At 36.9% G+C, this 21117-nt stretch overlaps 1 protein-coding gene across 4 annotated transcripts in view; it reads left to right on the forward strand.

The window, feature by feature from the left end:
• Positions 1-21117, forward strand: part of EXOC6 (exocyst complex component 6) — a 131604-nt gene that overhangs the window by 74308 nt on the left and 36179 nt on the right. For 2 of the 4 annotated variants that reach the window (XM_083363842.1, XM_083363844.1), the window contains exons 18-19: positions 5565-5744; positions 10964-10993. In XM_083363842.1, coding sequence (XP_083219968.1) covers positions 5565-5744; positions 10964-10993 — 210 coding nt within the window. The remainder of the gene's footprint in view (positions 1-5564; positions 5745-10963; positions 10994-21117) is intronic. The other 2 variants (XM_083363843.1, XM_083363845.1) reach the window with 1 other exon arrangement.

The raw sequence follows: 21117 nt of genomic DNA on the forward strand, positions 1-21117 counted from the left end.
GATAGAAAGATGGGTAAATAGTAAGAAAGGCAACAATCTCTTACCTGGTGCAAAATATCCTCAGAGCTTTCCTATAACAACCTTGTGTTTCGTATCATGTCTGCTGCTGTCTTAATCATCAATGAAAGAGCAAATCAGAGACAAAATTTTGGCTGTAGATAGGATCGACAGATTGCTTAGTTTAGGGAGGGATCCTGACCAGGACGGTAATCTCAAGGGTCCTATTAATACTCACTGTTCCTTTCATGGTTTATTCATCTGCATGGTAGCCTTTGCTTTATAGAATTTTTCCCCCCAAAGGTCCACCTTACCAGGTAGACCAGACAAAAAACATGACCAGAGGAGCTAATTCTACTTTGGTAAGAATTGTAAGACTACATGAACAGATTCTTGCAAGTCTGAAAGTACAATTTCCACCCCATCTCCTTTACCCCCAGGAATTAGGAAGGGTCTCTTCCGAGCTGTTTGCCCCACCTACTATCTAGTTCTGGAAGATGCTCTCTTGTGTCTCCCCATTCTGTAGGCATACTTTCTGGTCCCAATCCCCCAAATTCATTCCTACATCCCGTTACATCCCTTCACAGAGCTACCGTTCACAGTTATGACTGTTGGAAAAAGTAAGTCTAATCCTCGCGTTTTCAACCTTCACAAGTCAAAGCAAAGCAAAGGAAAACTGAAGTAAGACCATAAGCATAGTCAGTGCTTTTTTTGTAAAAGAAAAAGGTGCCGGAACTCACACATGTCATACCTTGCCTACTCTACAAGGTTCCATCCAAAAAAGGTGCCGGAACTCCGTTCTGAGCGTTCTATGACAAAAAAAGCCCTGACCATAGTTGTATCTTCACATAGCAGCTTCTTTACTTTGCTTTGTGGCTGGTCCAGGTTGTAATCACTAAACAAAGACTACTTTGTACATGGCTGCTTCCTTAATATTCTCCACACAAGTTAAAGCTGTGTTGCTTCAGCAAGCTTTCAGCCCTAGCTTGTTTCAACATCTTCCTTCCATTGGACTACTGAAGATTCCTCTAAATATTTTGTAGAAGTTAGACTCCATCCTGGAATCTAGAGTGGATAGAATCCTGATATATGTGCTGGTAGCCGTTACAGCAAAATAGGGATTGTGAGAATGTTTAGTGGGCCTTCCCCACGTCTCGAGCTTGTATGTGAGGGGAAGTTCCTTTTATGTGTCTCATACTTTCCCCCATTACTGCAAAAAATAAAATAAAATATGATCACTTTGGAAGCTGCTCATCTGCTTCATTACCATATCCCAGAAAGAGTTCAATTCAGAGATGGAGGGTTTCCTTCCTTAAATTGTAGAAAAGATCACAAAACGCATCCTTGGGGCAGTGTCTCCCTCACATGTATCTAGTATTGTTTAAGGATTTGTTCCAAGGAGGGGGGAAAAAATCAGGAAGGCTGGAGGTTTTTTTTATCGACTCTTCTTACCTTTCTTTTAATCCTTCAATGAATTCTTCATAGAATCTGAAAGTTTCATGTTTAATGCTAATTATATGAAGAACAATAGATCGTATGAGGAAAAGCTTAATTCATTTAAGCTGTATTGTAACTTCTTCAATGTTCCTGTCAGAGTTTTTTTAATTATATCGGCTAAATCCATATGCTTCAGATGTGTTGGGCAATTGACAGGGCAAATAACCTCCTCTCGATGTCTGGAAAGGCATTTTGCATAATTCTCCTTAGGCTGTTGCAAAGCGCTATGTACCAATATCTGAGAGAAGAACAAGTCAGATTTCGCAGTGGAAGGTCCTGCTGCAAATAAATCTTCACTTTACGAAATATCATAGAACATTGCTTTGAATATTAACATCCGCTGGCCATTCATTTTATTGATTTTTCAGAAAGTATTTGTCAGTGTCCACCCAAAATCTCTCTGGCAGATCCTACGTTTATATGATGTGCCAACAGTCTTTATTATTATCTTTAAGGACTTATACCTATGATTAAGTTGCTGCATTAAGACCGATAAAGTCCATACGGACTTCTTTGAAATTAGTACCAGAGTTAGACAAGGCTGTATTCTATTACCATTCCTCTTCCTCATGGCCCTTGATGATCTTAGGTGATGAATATCACACACTGGGAAAGGCATTCATTTTCCGAACAAGACCAGGTAACCTAGATTTTGCAGATGATATTGCCTTACTTGGGGAAGATGAGATGAAAGTACTGTGCTAAGCACATTGATTTGTGCTTCTTAGATTGTAAGCCGCCCTGAGTCTTCGGAGAAGGGCGGGATATAAATGGGATTAAAAAAAAAAAGAAAGTACAAGAAGTGATGACTGTTTAGGATGAGGAAGCAACCAAAATTGACCTCAAGATAACTGCCGAGAAATCGAAGATGATGTGTGTGAGCTTCATTACACAGATATGGGAAATCATACTTGGATCACAGTGACTTGAGGAAGTTGAAAGGTTTACCTATTTGGCAAGCATAGTCACCAGAAATGGAGATGCAGAGACAGATGTCAGATGCTGCTTTGAAAAAGCAACAGTTGTTTTCCAGAGGATGGATAAAATCTGGTCCTTGTCATCTATATCACTGAAACTTCAATTCCATTTGCTCACCTCTATAGTGATCCCAACAGCCATTTATGCCAGTGAGACCTGGAAGGCGTCACTGAGCATTAATTAACAAGAGACTTAGCCTCTTCCAACAAAAATGACTTCCCTGAATCCTAAAGATTCACTATTTTGACCATATTACTAATTAAGAAGTGCTGAGAAAGAGTTTCTCCTTTAAATTACATAACATTGTCACACAGAGAAGACTCCAATTTGTAGGTCATATTCTCCATATGGAGAACAATCGTTTTCCCAAGATGGCAATGAGATGGGCCCCCTGTTGCCAAACAACCAAGAGAACGCCCTTGAAATACATGGAGAAAAACGTTAGTGGAAGACTTAAAGATTCTAAAGATCACATGGGAAGACAATGAAGTACTCGCTCAAAACCGAAAATGCTTGAGATCCCTTGCTGCCTGATATGCTACGTAGCATGGGAGGATCTGATGCTAATGTTAATGTGTTGGGCAATAGTCCATCGTCTCTGATGTGCAAATCAGTGATCAAGCTGATTGAGGATGATGGAAACTACAGGAAGGCACCAAGTTGCAGAAAGTTACTTGAACTGCTTGTTGTGATAGTTCTGCAGAAGTTGGTCATCTTTAGAATCAAACACTACTTTGATGAAAGTTCTGAGGAACAACTACTGTCAATAAAATTATTATTTTAGCTTGTCCAATAAAACGTTGTTTGGGGTCTTTTGATTTTGTTCTGTTGGAATTTGTAATTTGTTCCATATGTATAAGCAGTATCTTTAATGTAGTGATTACTATACTATCCATATTATTGCTCTGTGGGACCATGTTATGTGTCATTTGTGACATCTGTATGGGATTGCTCTAAGTCACCCTGGTTTCTCTGGAACAGATTTAGATAAGGTGCAAGTTATTTGAAAGGGGTCCATAATATACCAAACTCAAGCAGAATACATGGCAATTTAACTTAAATGACCTCTTAAGTTTTCCAACTGTGTGATTCTAGTTCTGAGTTGCACATATAATTGTGCTGCTAGCAGCCTGTCCACTACTGATGAGAAATTCATCCTTTTTAATTTGTGACATTTGGTCATTAATTTCCTGCATTTAATTTTTTCCCCGTGTACTTAAAATGTTAAGATTTAAAACCATAGAACCATGTAGTAAAGAATAGCGATAAAATGTAACAGGCCTTGCTGGAAATAATTGGTTTCTCATCCAGTTATAAAAAGCAATACAAAAGTCACGATTCTAAAATTGCAATAGACAAATCTATACTGATGAAACAGTAATGCAGTCTTTGGAATAATAGCTTGATTCTTTTTTTTTCTTTAAAACTAGCAAGATCTGAGTATTATTTCAGAACTTTTACAGCAGGGTTCCCCAACCCCCAGACTGTGGACTGGTAGCGGTTGAGCGCCTGTTAGGAACTGGGCCGCGCAAGCAGCAGGCGAGCAAGCGAAGCTTCATCTGTGAATGTGTGAGATATTGGTTGCGTGCAAAACCATTCTTCCTGCCCCCGGTCTGTGGAAAAATGGTCTTCCCTGGTCCCAGAAAGGTTGGGGACCACTGCTTTATAGCAGGTCTTTTCAACCTTTTCACCCATTGTACCACTTTTAGGATATGGCAACATCCGAGTAACACCAGTCGCCTAGCAAGGTGTCAAAAACCTGATGACCAAAAAAAAAAAAAAAGGAAAAAACTGATGAAGTACAGGTAGTCCTCAACTTATAACAGTTCGCTTAGTGACTGTTCGAAGTTACAATGGCACTGAAAAAGTGTCCCTCAAGCTACAGCCGAGCAAGACATTTGTCTGCCTGCCCAGCAGCGCTCTTCCTCCTGTCTGATGTTTTCATTGTTGTGAGCATTTCTGTTCAGGATTGGCAGCGGGGGTGAGGGTGGGGGGTGTTTGCTTTTTATTCCTCTGCTGGATAGTTGCAGCAGGTTTTGGTCACATCACATTATTATTATTATTTATTATTTATTGAATTTTTATACCGCCCTTCTCCCGAAGGACTCAGGGCGGTGAACAGGGCATATAAATAGAAATACAAAAGTTAAAAAAGATTAAATAATTGCCCAATTAAAACAATCAAAATGTAAAACCCATTAAAACCCTAAGGTTCCCCCATCAGGCCAGGCCAGCTTGTTCGAATAAATGGGTCTTTAACCCGCGCCGGAAGGAGCGAAGATCCGGTGCCATCCAGAGCTCAACCGGCAGTTGGTTCCATAAAGCCGGGGCGCCCACAGAGAAGGCCCTCCCCCTGGGGGCCGCCAGTCGGCATTCTCTGACCGGTGGCACCCTGAGGAGGCCCTCTCTGTGGGAACGCACAGGGCGGAGGGGAGTCTGGAAGACTGTGACCATCATAAATATGAATCAGTTGCCAAGCATCTGAATGTAAATCACAAGACCCTGGAGTTGCTGCAACATTCCAGCTGATCGGGGCTTCTTCTGTGCTCAGAAGTGCCAGGATCAGCGCTGAGCTCCAGCTGGAGCCTGGCGCTGATCCTGGTGCTTCCACTGAGCCCTGACAGCCCTGAAGAAGCACTGATCCTGGCGCTTTCACTGAGCCCTGACAGCCATGCAGCTCCAGCCGTCTCTTGCTCAGGCTTGTGCGGTGCTGCCACCGGTTCAGCTCATTCCCCTCCCCCGCTACCACTTTTCTAGGATGGTCGCCTACCACCTGCCAGGTGCCAATGTACCACAGGTGGTACCCGTACCAGTGGTTGAAAAGCCCTGCGTTATAGCATATGGTAGCTATCTTACAGATATGTGTAACTTTGTTCAAAAATGAGTCAAAGCATTAAGCATCATGCTCCTTTTGGATCAGAATTTGACTTGACTTGACATCAATTTGTTTTTCCAATATCTTACAATTTGAATTTTAAAAATTTATTTTCCTTTTTTTTTGCCCACATCTGTTCTGTTTACAAAATTTACTTCAAACAATTATCCTTAAGTTAGTAATGCTATACTGATATGTTATTATCTGTTCTTTTCAGGATGCAAGACATGCTGCTGAAGGGGAGATTTATACGAAACTTAATCAGAAGATTGATGAATTTATCCAGCTTGCTGACTACGATTGGACAATGATTGAGCCTGATGGGAGAGCTAGTGGCTATTTAATGGATCTAATTAATTTCTTAAGAAGTACCTTTCAGGTTTTTACTCATTTGCCTGTAAGTATAGAAAATCAAATCTATAACAGTTCACCTTAATTTTTACATATCTAAGGACATAGATGGGAGAAGAAAATCCCCGTGCCTGGAATGCAGAAATGCAGCACCTACGTAGGAGAAATGCATATTAGTTTTATCCTGTTTTTCCCCTTTTGTTTGGCTGTGAAAAGCAGTTTCAAAGCATTGGCTCCTGTTTTAGTTCAACTTCAGTTAGCAAGGCAATCTTAGGGGAAGTTAGGTCAACAAATCACATCCATAAATCATGGCTGCAGATGGCTTCTTTTAGGTAATCATATTTAAGATTAACCAGCGATTATCTGAATCAGGATAATTTAGTAAACTTTGGTTAATCCGAAGGGGAAATAAAAATGTCTGGTGGTCTTGGAGTTTCAACAAGACCAAAAGAAGGGAGAAGTTCGTTCTTGCTTTTGTAATCTTAAACCAGGGTTTAGTGTTGCTTCTAAGCAAATCTGTGATCAGCTTTGGGACAGAAGGATAGGATGCAAACTGAAATCTTAGAGTAATAATATCAACAAGAAAAACAACAACTATGCTCAATAAAGCAAGGATGTCCCTATCCCGTTCAATTTCTTCCCTTTTCCATTTGCAGTGAGCACTTGGGGCAATTAGATAATTTTACACTGTGGACTTACTAAATTACTTCTTTTAGACAGTCATGCATATTATTTGAGAACAGTCGTCACTTATTGTAGAAAAATCAGTAAATATTAATATAGTAAAATGAGCATTTGTTTTTAAGCGTTTTTTTTTTAAAAAGAAAAATTGTTGCAGCGAGCAGCATCCACCTTGATCAATTAGCCTGAGAATTCATGCGGGGATCTGGATAGTCATTTGGGGCCCCCCACTAAGTCCAGCCTTAATAGTGTCATTAGTATTGAGTTACCAGGATTCACCCTCTAGTTTAACAAATGAATGCTACTCAACAATAACTTAGAATTGTTTAATGGCATTCTGTGCTTCCTTTAGCAATAGGAAGAGGTGGAAGTCTTTGAGGTGTCTACCCATTTTCTGCTTCTTGGGAATGGCCGAGTATCTCCAATAACTCCTATCAAACGGGACCTGTTTTTGGACCATTAAAAACAACATACAACATGTGTTATTTTTTATCTGAATACTATGAGGACTGGGAGGGGTAAAATCTGAAACATTTTTATATATCTGTAAAATTTAAAAGGGTTTTTTTAATAGACACTATTGAACCTGATTAAATATATATATATATATATATATATATTTATTTAATATTACCTGGTTCACTGTAGGAGAATGTGTATTAAAACCACATTCACAGGTATGGTGTAAATGGTCCTTGTCTGTCCATGCTTTAGATTTTTGTGGATCATTTGAAACTTTTTCCCTCACAAGCTTTTATTTCACATTCATTCAGAAATCCAGGTTATGATTTTTTTTGGTTAGTGTTATTGGAACAGATATTCCTGTGCCTTAGTTAAATGCAATTCTCAATGTGATGTCTTAGTTGTTAGTCATTTCGTCTCCTACATATTTTCCCCCCATATCTTATGGCAATCAATATTGTTCTGGAATTTTGAGTTAGGAAAAGCTTTACTATTATTTCTAAATATATACAGTAAATCTATGATGTATCTGTAAATAGTAAAACCTGTTAGAGTGCCATGATTTTTCCCCTTCAGCTACTTTGGAGGAGAAAGATAAAGGACTAATATTTAAACGCTGTAGTTCACAGAAGAGCTCTATGTGAAGATTTCTACAGCTAATGATCTTTTCTCTTTTCAAGATCTGTACTGATGCATATTCAACCGTGGCTATTCTACAACTTTTCTGCAGGATCTGTAGCATGAAAGGTCATATCAGTGTGTTGGGAAGCTGGCAGAAATAGGGCAGGTTGAGTGATCAGGGCAACTATTCAGGAGAAAAATGCAGTTAAACATTTCTATCTGAGAATTTTATTTGGAAATTTTATCCAAATCTTTACACAAAGAAGAATGAAGGTATAAACTGGACCGTCTCAGTTTAGGTCACGTATAGAGATATATTTATAGTCCCAATTGGGGGGAAAAACTAGTTCAGAAGAAAAACAAACATTTTCTTGTTACTAATTATCTGTGGGAAGTTATCAAACATGTTATGAAAAGGTACAGTATGCTCAGAATGTAAAACGTGTTCCCATGCATGAAAATGCAGAGGTAAAAATTATCTATCTGTTTTTCTATGAAAAACAAGATTAGAATTGATGTGAAGACTCACTCCTCTCTGAATAAGTGAGAAACCTTTATTCTGATTTTAGTTCTTCTTAGTCTTTGTAGTTGGAGGAGAACCTATTCCATTTTCTGCTGAGAATATCCCAAGTAGTTGTGAATGGAAAAAGCTTAATCTCCAGAGAAGGAATGAACATGTGAATGAAATTACTTGACCATCTTGGACTATTTTCTTCTAGGATGATCAACAAATCGACAGGCTCCTATATATATTCCCTATATCATATTCTGCCTGAAAACATTTTAACTGGGAAGAGAGAGAGGTTTTCTGCATGCAATATATACAATCAAGGATTCGTCTAAGGCCCCTCCCTAAAGCCCTAACTTTAGTATGTCCAACTGGTTCAGAATAGGATCTCATGTTGATGATTTTCTGAGATCTCACAGAAATCATAATGCTGAATGATTGGCTTTTTTCATCAAGTAAACACTGGGCTTACAGGGGATTTGTATATTTAAATAAGATGCTTCCCTGCTTTACTCTTCCTGCAGCATCTCCTCCCATAACAAAGAGTTTTGTTTTTTTTATTTCTATACAGGGATAAATACTTTGGTTGGGATAGGAAAACAAATAATGGCAGACTTAAGATAACACTTTGCTTAACTTAAAAGACAGTAAAAACTTGTTAAATTTCTCATAGGCACTTAGCAATTACAGAAATACAGATCTTTTGAAGTATACGGCAAAAGTGGAACATCACCTGGTAAATCAGAAGCAAGGTCTTATCTGCTCTCCCTTTGTTGATGACCATTATTTTTATTGAAAATATACTTTTAGGATATTTTATACATCAGAACAGATCTTGAAGGGTGTAGATTTTATTAAGTAGTGGCTTTGCTATAGTGTGAAGTAAATAAGATTTCTATGACTTCTCATTTCTGCTGAATCCTATTCCAGATAATTTTTCAGCCCCCCTGAGACCAATCACAGATCAATCTAGCTTCACGTAGAGAAGAATTTTTACTAATGGTTTTCATATGTAGAAAAATTCTATCTGGAATTTTTTCTAGAAAGCAAGAGTAATATCCGTGATTAAGATAGTTGAAAATTATAACTAAACTATGCCAGTAAAAGTGACAAATGCTGTAAATAAAATAATGGAAATTGATTTCAACTAAAAATGAGGAGTAATGGTTTATCAATTCCGAAAACAAGAAACCCTTGGGTAGTTAAGTAGCTGGAAATTTTTAGTCTTCTCAAAGATAACATATTCAGCCATAGTTTTATTTGTGCCCACTTACATCTTCAGAATATAATATGATTAATATAACGGCCATACTGAATTAAGGGTTTAGTGGAAATTCTCTCCTTTCAATAGAAACATTTTAAATGTGAGGGAAAGTATAATTTTTCAACTTTTGACTTAAATGAAATTTGAAACGGCAATATAGTAGAGAAATTTGGATTGCCCAAATTGTGTATGAATATCAGAGTTTTTTAATATTTACCAGTGACTTCAGATACTAGGCCACGGATATGCAACCTTGGCTCTTTTATGACTTGTGGACTTCAATTCCCAGAATTCCTGAGCCAGCATGGCTGGCTCAGGAATTCTGGGAGTTGAAGTCCACAAGTCATAAAAGAGCCAAGGTTGCCTATCTCTGTCTAGGCTGAGGACAGATCTTTCTGCAGAAGGTTTACCCATGTGCTTGTTAAGAGTTGACAAGAGTTAATGTACCAACTTGATGGGACATCGTCATTATCAGTGACTTAAGATATATTGCAACTGAATTGTGTAAATTGTAGGATTTGTGGGTGTATATATATTCAACCACAAAGGAAATTGGTAGCAAATTATAAAGCCATTTAAAAAAAACATGTTTGGTAAAATTAGCCTATAGTTTAAGGTAAACTTCCCAGAACTGATACTCCTGAGGTATGTTGGGCATTATTCCCATTCAGAGGCGAATGATGAGACTTGTAGTCCAACATGTCTGAAAAGTTCCAGAACAGAGAAGGATGACCTAAGGTTGATATTGTACACATAGCTATTGTAGTATAATCATTCTTTGGTTTTTATTTGGTTTGTTCTTCAAAATTTGTCTGCATTTCCCTTTTCTGTGTTGTCACTTGATAGAAAAACACTGATATTTTAAAAATAAAGTAAAAGACCATACCAGTAATGAAAATAAGAAGCTTTTTTTAAACTTTGTCGTACTGTAATGGTACCATATTTTTATGAAATGTTACTTCAGATTGTCACGAACGCCTTAAGTGTGTTTTAATAGCAAAAGCCCTTGAATAGGACTGATGATAACAAAAAAGGATTGGATCACAAGTAGATGTCAGTGGAAAACACTTGCAAGCAAACAGCTTAAAATAACTGGGTAATTAATCCTTTGGTTGATGGCATCTTGGGCTTTGTGGAATTCTCTTCTGGAGAATTTTAGAGCTCAGGGGGGCCTAGCACTCTGCTTCTAGAAGAGAGCGGCTTAAATCCCCCACCCACCATGCATGTGAGAATACCAGCTATAATAAGTTGGATCTATTCAGGTTCTGATGTTGTCATACTAATTGAATAGATGCCTGATATTTTCAAGTTGCACTCCAGATAAATCTTTCCATTCTTTTTTTGAAGAAACACAACTTTATGCAGAGCATTTTAGTGCCTTTACATTAACACTCTGCTTTATATTATTCCTTGATAGGTTTGAATATCAGTTAAAGGTAAATGATAACCTATTTAAATTAAATTAGATTAGATTAAATGAGTGCCTGTTTGGCTTTTAGCGATTACAAACAGGATCCATTGACTTTTATCAAAACGAGGTAAAAATCATTCACATTTCGAATCATAATTTTTAAATTGAGGTCTATAGGAAATGAAGCTTAGAAGTAGGTGTCATTTATTTTCTTAGGGCTCCCAGCAGCCCCTGCCTCTGTTACTCAAATGCAATTTAATGTTGACAAGTGTATTTTAATTTACTTTGTTTTGATTGCCTTGCTGATTTTGTTCTCAGAATAACAACAATGACTATGCAGCTATGTCGGTAAGTAGACCCAAGCTCAAGAAAAGCATGCCCTTGGAAAACTTAACTATGGACTGCCTGCAGGCTTATTGCTTTAGTATTGAGTGACTTATAAAGCCCGCTATTTGGTTTGATCTGACTGACTGCTAAGTTGTATAGCAGCATGCAGCATCCAAGTTGAAGACTAACCCTGGTCTTTTGGACATAAGGCAGAAGGAACCTTTTAAAGACTCATAGAAACATGATACAGCCTGTGTTGCATCTGAAATGAGATCATTCAAAGGAAACTTTAAGACCTCTTGGATTTGAGGTCAGGTGTCAAAATGCAACTGTGGGATGTGCATACGAAATCAGGTTAAAATGGCCAGATAGTGGCTGAGAATAAAGAGCTGGTGAAAGTTTTAGCCCCTTTTAAAAACATACTTTTTGAAGTGTGGAGAATGTCTCTACCCAAATGTATTTCATAAAGATGATGGATTGCTTTAAAGCATTTGTGCCCCAATTATTTTCAGGTCATCAGCTTATTTTAAGCATTTTACTTTAGTCCAGCACAATATTTGCATTTTAATGAACAGTTGCAACTTTTTAATAGGTGGGATTTTTATATTAATGCATAATTGTATTCTATCTGACAAGATTGCATTATCCAAGTCATATTTCTTTCAACTGATAGTATTTTTGCATAGTTTTCAATATCCACACTGTAATGAAAAAAGGATATGTTACTAAAAATTAAAAATAGCTTATAATGGTTCAGATATGTTAAATATATAAAACTGAAGGAATCACGTTTGATGTCTGGGAACTATATAAAATGTTTTGCTGAATGTTTTAAGAAAGGAAGTAAACAGTTGGGGAAAGCTATAATATCATTGAAGGGGCTGAATTTCTGTTCCATCACCTTAACGATCTTTTAGTAAATCTAATTTAATGCATTAAAAAATAAGCAAAAAAAGTATCCTGTTGAAATCAACAGTTTGAACCAAATGTTAGTGGAATCAATGGGATTCCTTTCCGTCTTCCATTGTGGAATGTAAGAAACTGGCCAATAATGGTGAGGCGACATGTAATGAGATTATTGCAGATATACAGGAATATATAGTCAGAAAGGAATGGATAATGTGAAACAGAGTCCTAGCTAACAGACCCTTTTATATACTCATTTTCTGAAATTAGCTGCTTCCAGATACTTTGAAATTAATTCCATTGTATCCAAGAAGGCATGCTTGTTTTTTGGTTTTTGACCAGTATATTTAGAGGGTGCAAATAGGAGAAACTTGTACTGCCCAATAATAAGTGAATTGCTGCTTTTCCAATTGTTTTTCCTTTTAGCAAATATACTTGATTTCAGGAATTAATTCACATTGCAGTTTTAACATGGGCACTTCCAGGTTTCGCACTTATATGCTCTATCAAGCAGCTTGAATTTCAGACAGAGGTGCAGTTATTTGTTTTTTAAATTTGAGAAATGGCATATTTATTTATTTATTTATTTATTTATTTATTTATTTTATTACATTTATATACCGCCCTTTCCCTGAGGACTCAGGGCGGTTTACAGGAAATTAAAAACCAACAATACAAAAGTTAAAACCCATTTAAAAAAGATTAAACTTAACCCTGTGCAATTAAAACCCCGATTAAAATAAATTACTCCTCAGCCTGGGCCAGAGAGCTCGAAGAGCCAGGTCTTCAGGTCCCGGCGGAATGAGCGGAGGTCGGGGGCAGTCCTCAGCTCCACTGGCAGCTGGTTCCAGAGGGCAGGCGCCCCCACTGAGAAGGCCCTATCCCTGGGTGTCACCCGCCGGCAATCTCTTAAAATTGAAGCCTTATTTGCATTAAGCAGAAGGTATAGTTTTAAGCATGATATTTATACACTGGAAATATCAAATTAAGTTATTACCTGAAATAGTTACTTCTGTTGCTTGATCCTAGTTTTATTAGTTTCTGCACTTTATTCTATAGCTTTTACTTTTTTGTCCCTTATATAGATAGAAATAACGAAACTAAAGTATTTAATTAAATACTTTATTTACAAATGCTAAACTTTTTGCTTCAGTTGTTTCTACGGTTCACAATATTCTCTGTTATTTTTTATACTGTCCTATATAAATGGGAATCTGTGGCAAGACTTGCAGATTAATGATCTGTTCCAAGAGAAATAAATACATAGATTCTGACTGGTGGAATGCACATATATTTCCTTTAGAAGTAAAGTTTCTTGCTTCCTGTTGATAGAATTCAAAGAAAGTGTCGATTTCTAATTTGAATTTGAATTTTATAAAAAATAAGCTTCAGAAATTTATTAGGTTACCTTAATGTTGGAATCCTTAGCAAGGAGTATTAGGTGGATACTTTGGATCCAATGGATATATCCAATTTAATTATTTTAATTAACATCTATTTATTTATTCATTATCAAATTTATTGGCTGCCGATCTTGTGGTTCCGATGATTCTTAGCTTTTTAATTAACTTTTAACCTTGAATTTTAATCACTCTTGCCTGTTTTTAAATTTTATATGTGTTTTTGTTCTTTAATATTTTATTTGTATACCTGTCCAGAGTCCCTGTGTGAGGGAGATGGGCAATTTCAAAATTAGAAAAATAAATGCTACTACAATGGTTAGTTAAAAAAAAAGAAGAAGAAGGGGTCCCTGAAAGTCCCTGGCCCTGAAGCTAGAGCCGGTGTAGAGTAGTTTTGGGCCCCTCAAGAATGGGCCCTGTAACACCACTGCTCCACAAGCTGCTTTGGTTGCCAGTCTGCTTCTGGGTGCCATTCAACATGTTGGTGATCACCTTTAAATCCTCCATGGCACGGGTCCAGGTTACTTGATGGATTATCTTACCCCACTGAGATTGGCCTGTACCACTTGTGCTGGCAGAAGAGGTATATTGCGGGTCCCCTCAACCCAATTATTCCGGCTGGCGGGGTCCAGGTGGTGCTGTTGCTCCTACCCTTTGGAATAACTTGACCCCTGATGTGAGTTTGGCCCCAACTCTCCTGTCTTTTTGTAAGGACCTAAAGATATGGCTGTGCCAGTTAGCTTGAGCCCCCAGTGGGGGAACAGTGTAATGGAGGTGGTTGATTAATAACAGATCCCACCTCCCCCCCCGCTCCACACCCGCCCTCCTCACGTGTCTTTGGTTTTAATATTTGATTTTAACTTACTATGTTTTAACTTGGATGTAACTGTAAGCCACCCAGACTTATCTTATGCTAAGATGGGCAGCAAATAAATTTTATAAACAACAAACAAATACTGACCCATATTATTTTATATTGCTTCTATTACAAAGATGTTCACTTTAGTCTAAAGTCTCCCAACTGGAGGGAGGAGGACTAGAACTCAGCTCCCTAGTTTCTAGCCCAGCACCTTAGCTACTACATCAAACTGGCTCTCAATATGTATCACTTTTCTCTATTTCTTAAAAGTTTTGTTAAAAGTTGCCCAATAAATTAGTTTTGGTGAATTTTTATCATACAAAGCAATCTTCACAACAGAGCATGCTCCAAATTTAGTTGTTTGTGGTTTTCCCTGCATGCATATCCATGCTGGTTATTATGACCAAGCAATTTGCAGAATATTTAATTATATAAAACTAATGCACAGGATTGACCATGGCTCTTCACATCCTTCTTAAGCTTTTATTTATTAGTCTTGGTTTGCTGAATATTAATTTATTATCTTGTGAGTCTTTGAATCTTGTGAGTCTTCGTGGCTTACAGTAAATACATTATAGTTACCAAATAAATACTATCATAATAATAAAAATTACAATTCCTCTCCAGATTCATCCCAATTTTGGTATATCTCCTGTTCTCGCTTCAGTCCCCAAATGCATATTTAAAAAGCAGTTTTTAAAAATAACTTCCTAGGAGTGAGGGTGTAGTTCTTATATCTGTTGGAAGGACATTCCACGGGAGGGATTCTCTGCAAGGAATATTCATCTGAGGGACCCCTGTGAGTCGTTATATTTTATACAGGGCAGGGACTCTCATTAAGTACTTCCTGCAGGCATCCTTTGGATCAAGTGGTCTTGGAAGGTGACCAGGCCCCAAAACCACCTGGAACTTTAAAGATGATCACCAACATAAACTGGCAAATAATACAGATTCTGCAACAACGGTATTATACAATGATGCCTTTTTTTAAAAAAAATCACATGTTGGTGCTGCATTTTGCACTCATTGACCTATCGATAATGTTCATCCCAGTTGATACATAATTTACCTCTGCTTTATATTTTATTGGAACTATTATTATTTCCAATTTATTATGTCGCTTGTTGCTTTGCACTGTGGCATGATGTCATGGTGGCCACATGACCGCAGAAATGTCTTCGGATAGCACTGACTCAATAGCTTGAAGAAACAGAGATGAGCACTGTCTCCTAAAGTTGGCTACAACTAGTGGAGTCAAAGCTGCAGGGACTTCTTCCTCCTCTTGGTGTGTTGTCAGATCTTCTACAAAAGCAATTTGGTCCCTTTGTGCATCTTACAAGATAGTTTGGGGAAATATTCTTTATTAACTGATGAAGAAAGTGAACAATTAGTTCAATATTATAAAAGACATCCATATGCTGGAGAGAGAAGTAAATCCGCAGAATTCTTCCATTTACGTATTCCTTGGACTAGATTTATAACCAAGATAATTTACAAAGACTGATTGGTTTTTCTATTTCAAAATTGTTCTCAGTATTTGTGAACCATTTGGCCTGTATTGGTACTGCTAAGTGTTTTATAGTGTACATTTACCTTTACATTGTAGATCTTCAGAAATACAGATCATGTATTACAGATGCTTTAATGTGAATGTTAGTAATTATGGCAGTACATTCAGTCATCAATTCTTATGTGGTTTGGAATCATTCTGAAAGACTTCAAATAATTCTGGAGATTATTTTCCCTTAAATAATTATTAAAATGTGTTTGAAAAAAATTAGACTTTGGGGAAATAAAGGAGATTTAGTATGAGTTATTAGCCTTTTCAGGATTGCTTTATATGAATAGTAAGTATTCACAAGCTGTTCTTGGGGAAATCTGTCCTTTGTCCAAAAGATCACAGTTGTGCATCTAAAAAAAGCCTGACTATATATTTCCTTATTATGCATTCATATAAATACATCCTCATTATTTTTTAGTCAATCAATCAACTTTAGGTGTTTATTAAACTTCATTTAGTACAGAGGACGATTTCTGGGTTTATCAGTTATTGCCCAACACAGGCAAACATATTTATTATTAGCAAAGATTACACTTAGTTATCATTGATCAAGCTAAGTTTAAATTCTTTCCGTCATTTTAAGATACACACTGAAATATCTGAATTTGAATTTTATATTTAAGCCATTGAAAGAAGCTTCCCCTTAATGTGTCATGTAATATTGTTAAATTAACAATGAAGCTAGACTGTCAGAGCTAACAGACAAGTCTTGTTGTTCGCTGTTTGCTTGGGGATTGTGGATTGTGTTTTATTGTTCCTATGATTGGCAGTAAAAGCCTTATTTCACAGCTTGCAGCAAAGGGGCTATTGGATAAAGTGCCATGGTGCTCTGCAAGCTATAGTCAAAAACTGTCCATCAGAAGCCCACATCGCCTACTTAGAGAAAGGAGTTTCTTACTGATCCTTCCAAATGTCGTTTCATGCTGTCCTTGATTGGCACAGCCTGGCAGGGAGGATAGATGAATCTGTCACCGGCTGGTTAATTGTGTTGCTGGTCTCAGTCTGACATCAGCTCTTTGACTCTTAAGTGGCTCAATACAAAACAAATTAGGAGATTGTAGTCATATTTCTCTTTCTATATGCTCTGACTTTGTTGAATGTAGTCCATAAATCATATTGACTGACACCCTACTGAATGATGAAAGCTGCTTTTGAGACATCGAGCGTAGGCCGAGAAAGCAGCACCACCAAGGTGCCATGGAAGGATGCATATGGCTGACCCTTTGGGAATTTCCTAAGGGCCAAATGTTTCTTTGCAGCAATTGTTCCTAAGAGAAAAGCTTTGGGGCAGTACAGAAAAGATTTAACATGTCAGCAGATTCTCTTTTACAAACGGCTTTGAAATATAAGACATTTGTCCGAGGATTTTCTCTTTTTATCAATGCGGTCTTCAGCAGATTTGAAGAAGAGGGGAAATCTAGGTGCAAATATCTTGTAGCAGGTGTTATTTTATGTAACAAAACCCTTATTTGCAAAGCTAAAATAAAATGTAGAGATAGTTGGTACCCACGAATAAATTTAAGGATGTTAGAAGTGATGAGATAGTAAGACCCATTATAAAACATAGTTGGTCTTAAAGAAAAATTGTCAATAAATTTAGTATTTATTATTATAAACTAGTTAGGTGCAACTTACCAGTAATTCAAAAAGCAATATTACGTTAATGGATTCGCACATGTTTTATATACAATAAGTTTGTTTTAGTTTCTTTCAAACATTAAAAGTGCTTTGGTAAGCCTGAGCAATAAAATACAGAGAGCTAAATTGTTCAACTTGAATTTGGATTAATAGCTTTCAAAAATAAATGTATTTAACAATTATATTTTCAACTTGGAAAAGTTATATTTTTTAAAAAAAATGTGTAGATAAATGTGTTAGTGTAATTTTATATGTATATCCACACAGACCCACACAATGATTCTAGTATATTAAGCAGTCTTCTAGCTTATGGGTAAACTTTAGGTCTTGCTTCTTTATTTTTTTCAAAACAAAAAACTAGTTATCTCAAATACAGACAATAAAATATTTTCCCCTTGTGCATGTGTTTTTTAATGCCATGACAGCAATAAGCCTGTAGTTGGAGTGCATAGTTGAAAGCAATTCTGTTGCTTCTCTGCATAGGATGTTAGCATTTGTCTATCATCATAAAACATATACTTGATGTACATTTATGAAACTTGGCTTTAAAAAAAGCCTTGCAGCTTCTCTTGTATCATGCATTGTAACCATTACCTTGTAGTCCACTATTGTTAATACATTTATCTGAAAGCTTTGAAATGCCTGGGTTGGAAGACAAACAGGAAATGGAATATAGTACAGCAATATATAGTAATAAAATGTTAAATAGGATTAAATTTTGTGCTAACTTGGGGATAGCCAATATTTTATTCTTTGTATATGCTATATGTTTATATCTGAGCCATTTTAGTCTAATGGTCAAGGCAACAGGCTCGAAGTCAGGAGATGGTGAGTTGTAGTCCCGCCTTAACCATGAAAGCCAGCTGGGTGACTTTGGGCCAGTCACTCTCTCGTAACCAAACTGACCTCACAGGGTTGTTGTTATGGGGAAAATAGGAGAAGGAAGATATGTTGGATATGCTCTCTACCTTGAGTTATTTGTAAAAAAAGTAATAAAGGCAGAATACAAATAAAATATTACAAAGGCATTAAAGTCAATCTGTTACATAAAACACGGGGCTAATCTCACAGAGCCCTGCATTACGTTAAAACATGCATTTGTTTTATTAAATCAAAATAAGACTTCCAATTTGTATCTTACATCTGTTATAATTCAGTTAAGCTTATTGATTCTTATCTTCCCTTCTATCCCTCCCCTTCAAGACTCTTGTTTTCATTCATGTTGATACCGTTCCATTTGGGGAATAAAACTGCATGTCTGCTGGTGTAATTATGAATGACTTTTGCAGTTGTTTAAGCATGTGGATTGTGTGTTCACTTTTTATATGTTTGGTTAATATTTGGCTTTTGGTAGTTGGCTTGTTTTAGTCGCTGTACAGTTTTAGAAAATATTTCTATTTTTGAATGACCAACAAAAAGACACCTTAGAAGCGGCCTCTAGAGCTTGCTGAAGATTTATAGTAGGTACATGCTTCAAACATGATTTGGAAGAAGTACTTTGGAACTTGCGTGACCACAACACTGCTGGTACTCATTAAAATAACCCAACTTTCTTGAAGCTTTGACAGGAGTCTGAATAACAAGATGACACTCATTAAACTCTAAGCAGCTGTATGTTCTGGAGGGTTGAAGAAGGCTGGCCTATATTAATGAAGAGCAGAGATGCACAATGTCTGCACATTTTTCCAAATAAATTTTTGAAGTTTGCACAGCCACTATGGGTTACATGATGCTATATATTACCCACAAATAAATACTAAGGAGCAAAATAAGTAGAATTTCCCAAGAATATCCTTTTAATATTTTATTATAGTTGGGAACATATAAATGCTAAATTGGTTTGCAGTAAAATGGTGATTCACTTTCACTTCATATTGTTTTCACATGGGACCACTTGCTTAATCTATGTATGCAAGCCGTAAGGAGGCTCTGATTTCGCCATTGTCCTTTCTCATTTGTGGAAATTCTTCTGTTTCAAGTGGGTTCTTTCAACTGTCCTCTGGTCACAAAAACATTTATTTAAGAAAGGCAGAATAATTGCGAAATGTCTTTTGACACAGCATTGACATATAGTCCTCAACAATCAACCGATCACTTGGCAATCATTTAAAGTTATGAGGAGCACTTTGCAAGCGGCTCACCTTTATGGACATTTATAGCATCCCATGGTCATGTGACCGTAAATTGTGACTTTTTTTTGCCAGTTTCTAGCATTTACTTTTGTTTTCCACCAAAAACTCCCATTGGATAAAACAATCGTGCTCAATGGCCATGGCATTTGCTCAACAATTATGGTGTTTACTTAACGACCACCACAAAAAAGGTTGTAAAATTGGACATGATCATAATTGCAGGCTCAGTTGTGGTCATACATTGAGGACTACTTACTCTATAGCATCAAGGAATAGAAATAGAAATAGAACAGACAGAACAGAATAGAATAGAATAGAATAGAATAGAATAGAATAGAATAGAATAGAATAGAATAGAATAGAATAGAATAGAATAGAATAGAATAACAGAGTTGGAAGAGACCTTGGAGGTCATCTAGTCCAACCCCCTGCTCAGGCAGGAAACCCTATATCATTTCAGAGAAATGGCTGTCCAGTCTCTTCTTAAAAACTTCCAGTGTTGGAGCATTCACAGCCTCTGGAGGCAGGTTGTTCCACTGGTTAATTGTTCTAACTGTCAGGAAATTTCTCCTTAGATCTTAGAGGTTGCTTCTCTCTTTGGTTAGTTTCCATCCGTTGCTTCTTGTCCTGCCTTCAGGCGCTTTGGAGAAGAGCTTGATGACTCCCTCTTCTTTGTGGCAACTCCTGAGACATTGGAACACTGCTATCATGTCGCCCCTCGTCCTTCTTTTCATTAGACCAGACATACCCAATTCCAGCCTATATCCAGAAACACCCTTGAATTTATTGTCTTCTAAATTATTCCATATTTTTTTTCCTCTTGAAGATTCATATCACAAGATAAGATTAACAGACTGCTCATGCTTGTTTTCTGGGAACTACATGGACTACTCATGTAGCTTTCTCTGCAGCAGTACCAAAGTGGTTTGGTCAACTTCCCAGTCTAGTATAAAGCCCTGGTGTTTTCTGATGATTTATCTGATGATATGTCTGATCCTTCTTATCCTTCTTACCTTTTGGAGATCAGCCAATGTCACCTCTATGGATTGACCTGGTACGGCATTCGTTCTAAATTAAAACAACCCCAGAAAACAATCTAAATCCATATGCAAATATCATGTGCTGCTTATTCCCAAATAAGTGTGTAAAGGATTGTAGTGCAATTTACTATTAAATAAACATGCACAGGATGTCACTGTGGAATGCTACAGAACTTAAATTCATGGATTAGTTATATGGCCAGATGACTGATAAGACCATTACGGTGGTGGTTGTAAAGAAAAGGCTTTTCTTTAATCTTGACATGAGAAGGAGCCCAAGTTACTTAGCAAAGTGAAAAGTTTGTTAATAGTCAGAGCACTAACTGTCTCTTTACCTTAAATCCAAATTGGTCAGTTACCAAAATATAAGTTCAGTAAAATGAATGGAACTTCTTTTCTTGAAAATGCACACATGCCAAAAAAATTATATTGGCTCCCAGCAACAAGTTCTGTACTGTTTTTATTAGCTACCAGCCAATGGGACTTAAACTGTTAATATGAAACATCTTTGAACAGTTATGTCTATCTTGAATAATGGGACAGCTTCACGCAAGTTGGAAATTTTTTAATATTTAGAATCCTCCTACTTACACAGAAAAATTCATGGAT

Source organism: Vipera ursinii (assembly GCF_947247035.1).
Source record: "Vipera ursinii genome assembly, chromosome: 5".
Taxonomy (NCBI): domain Eukaryota; kingdom Metazoa; phylum Chordata; class Lepidosauria; order Squamata; family Viperidae; genus Vipera; species Vipera ursinii.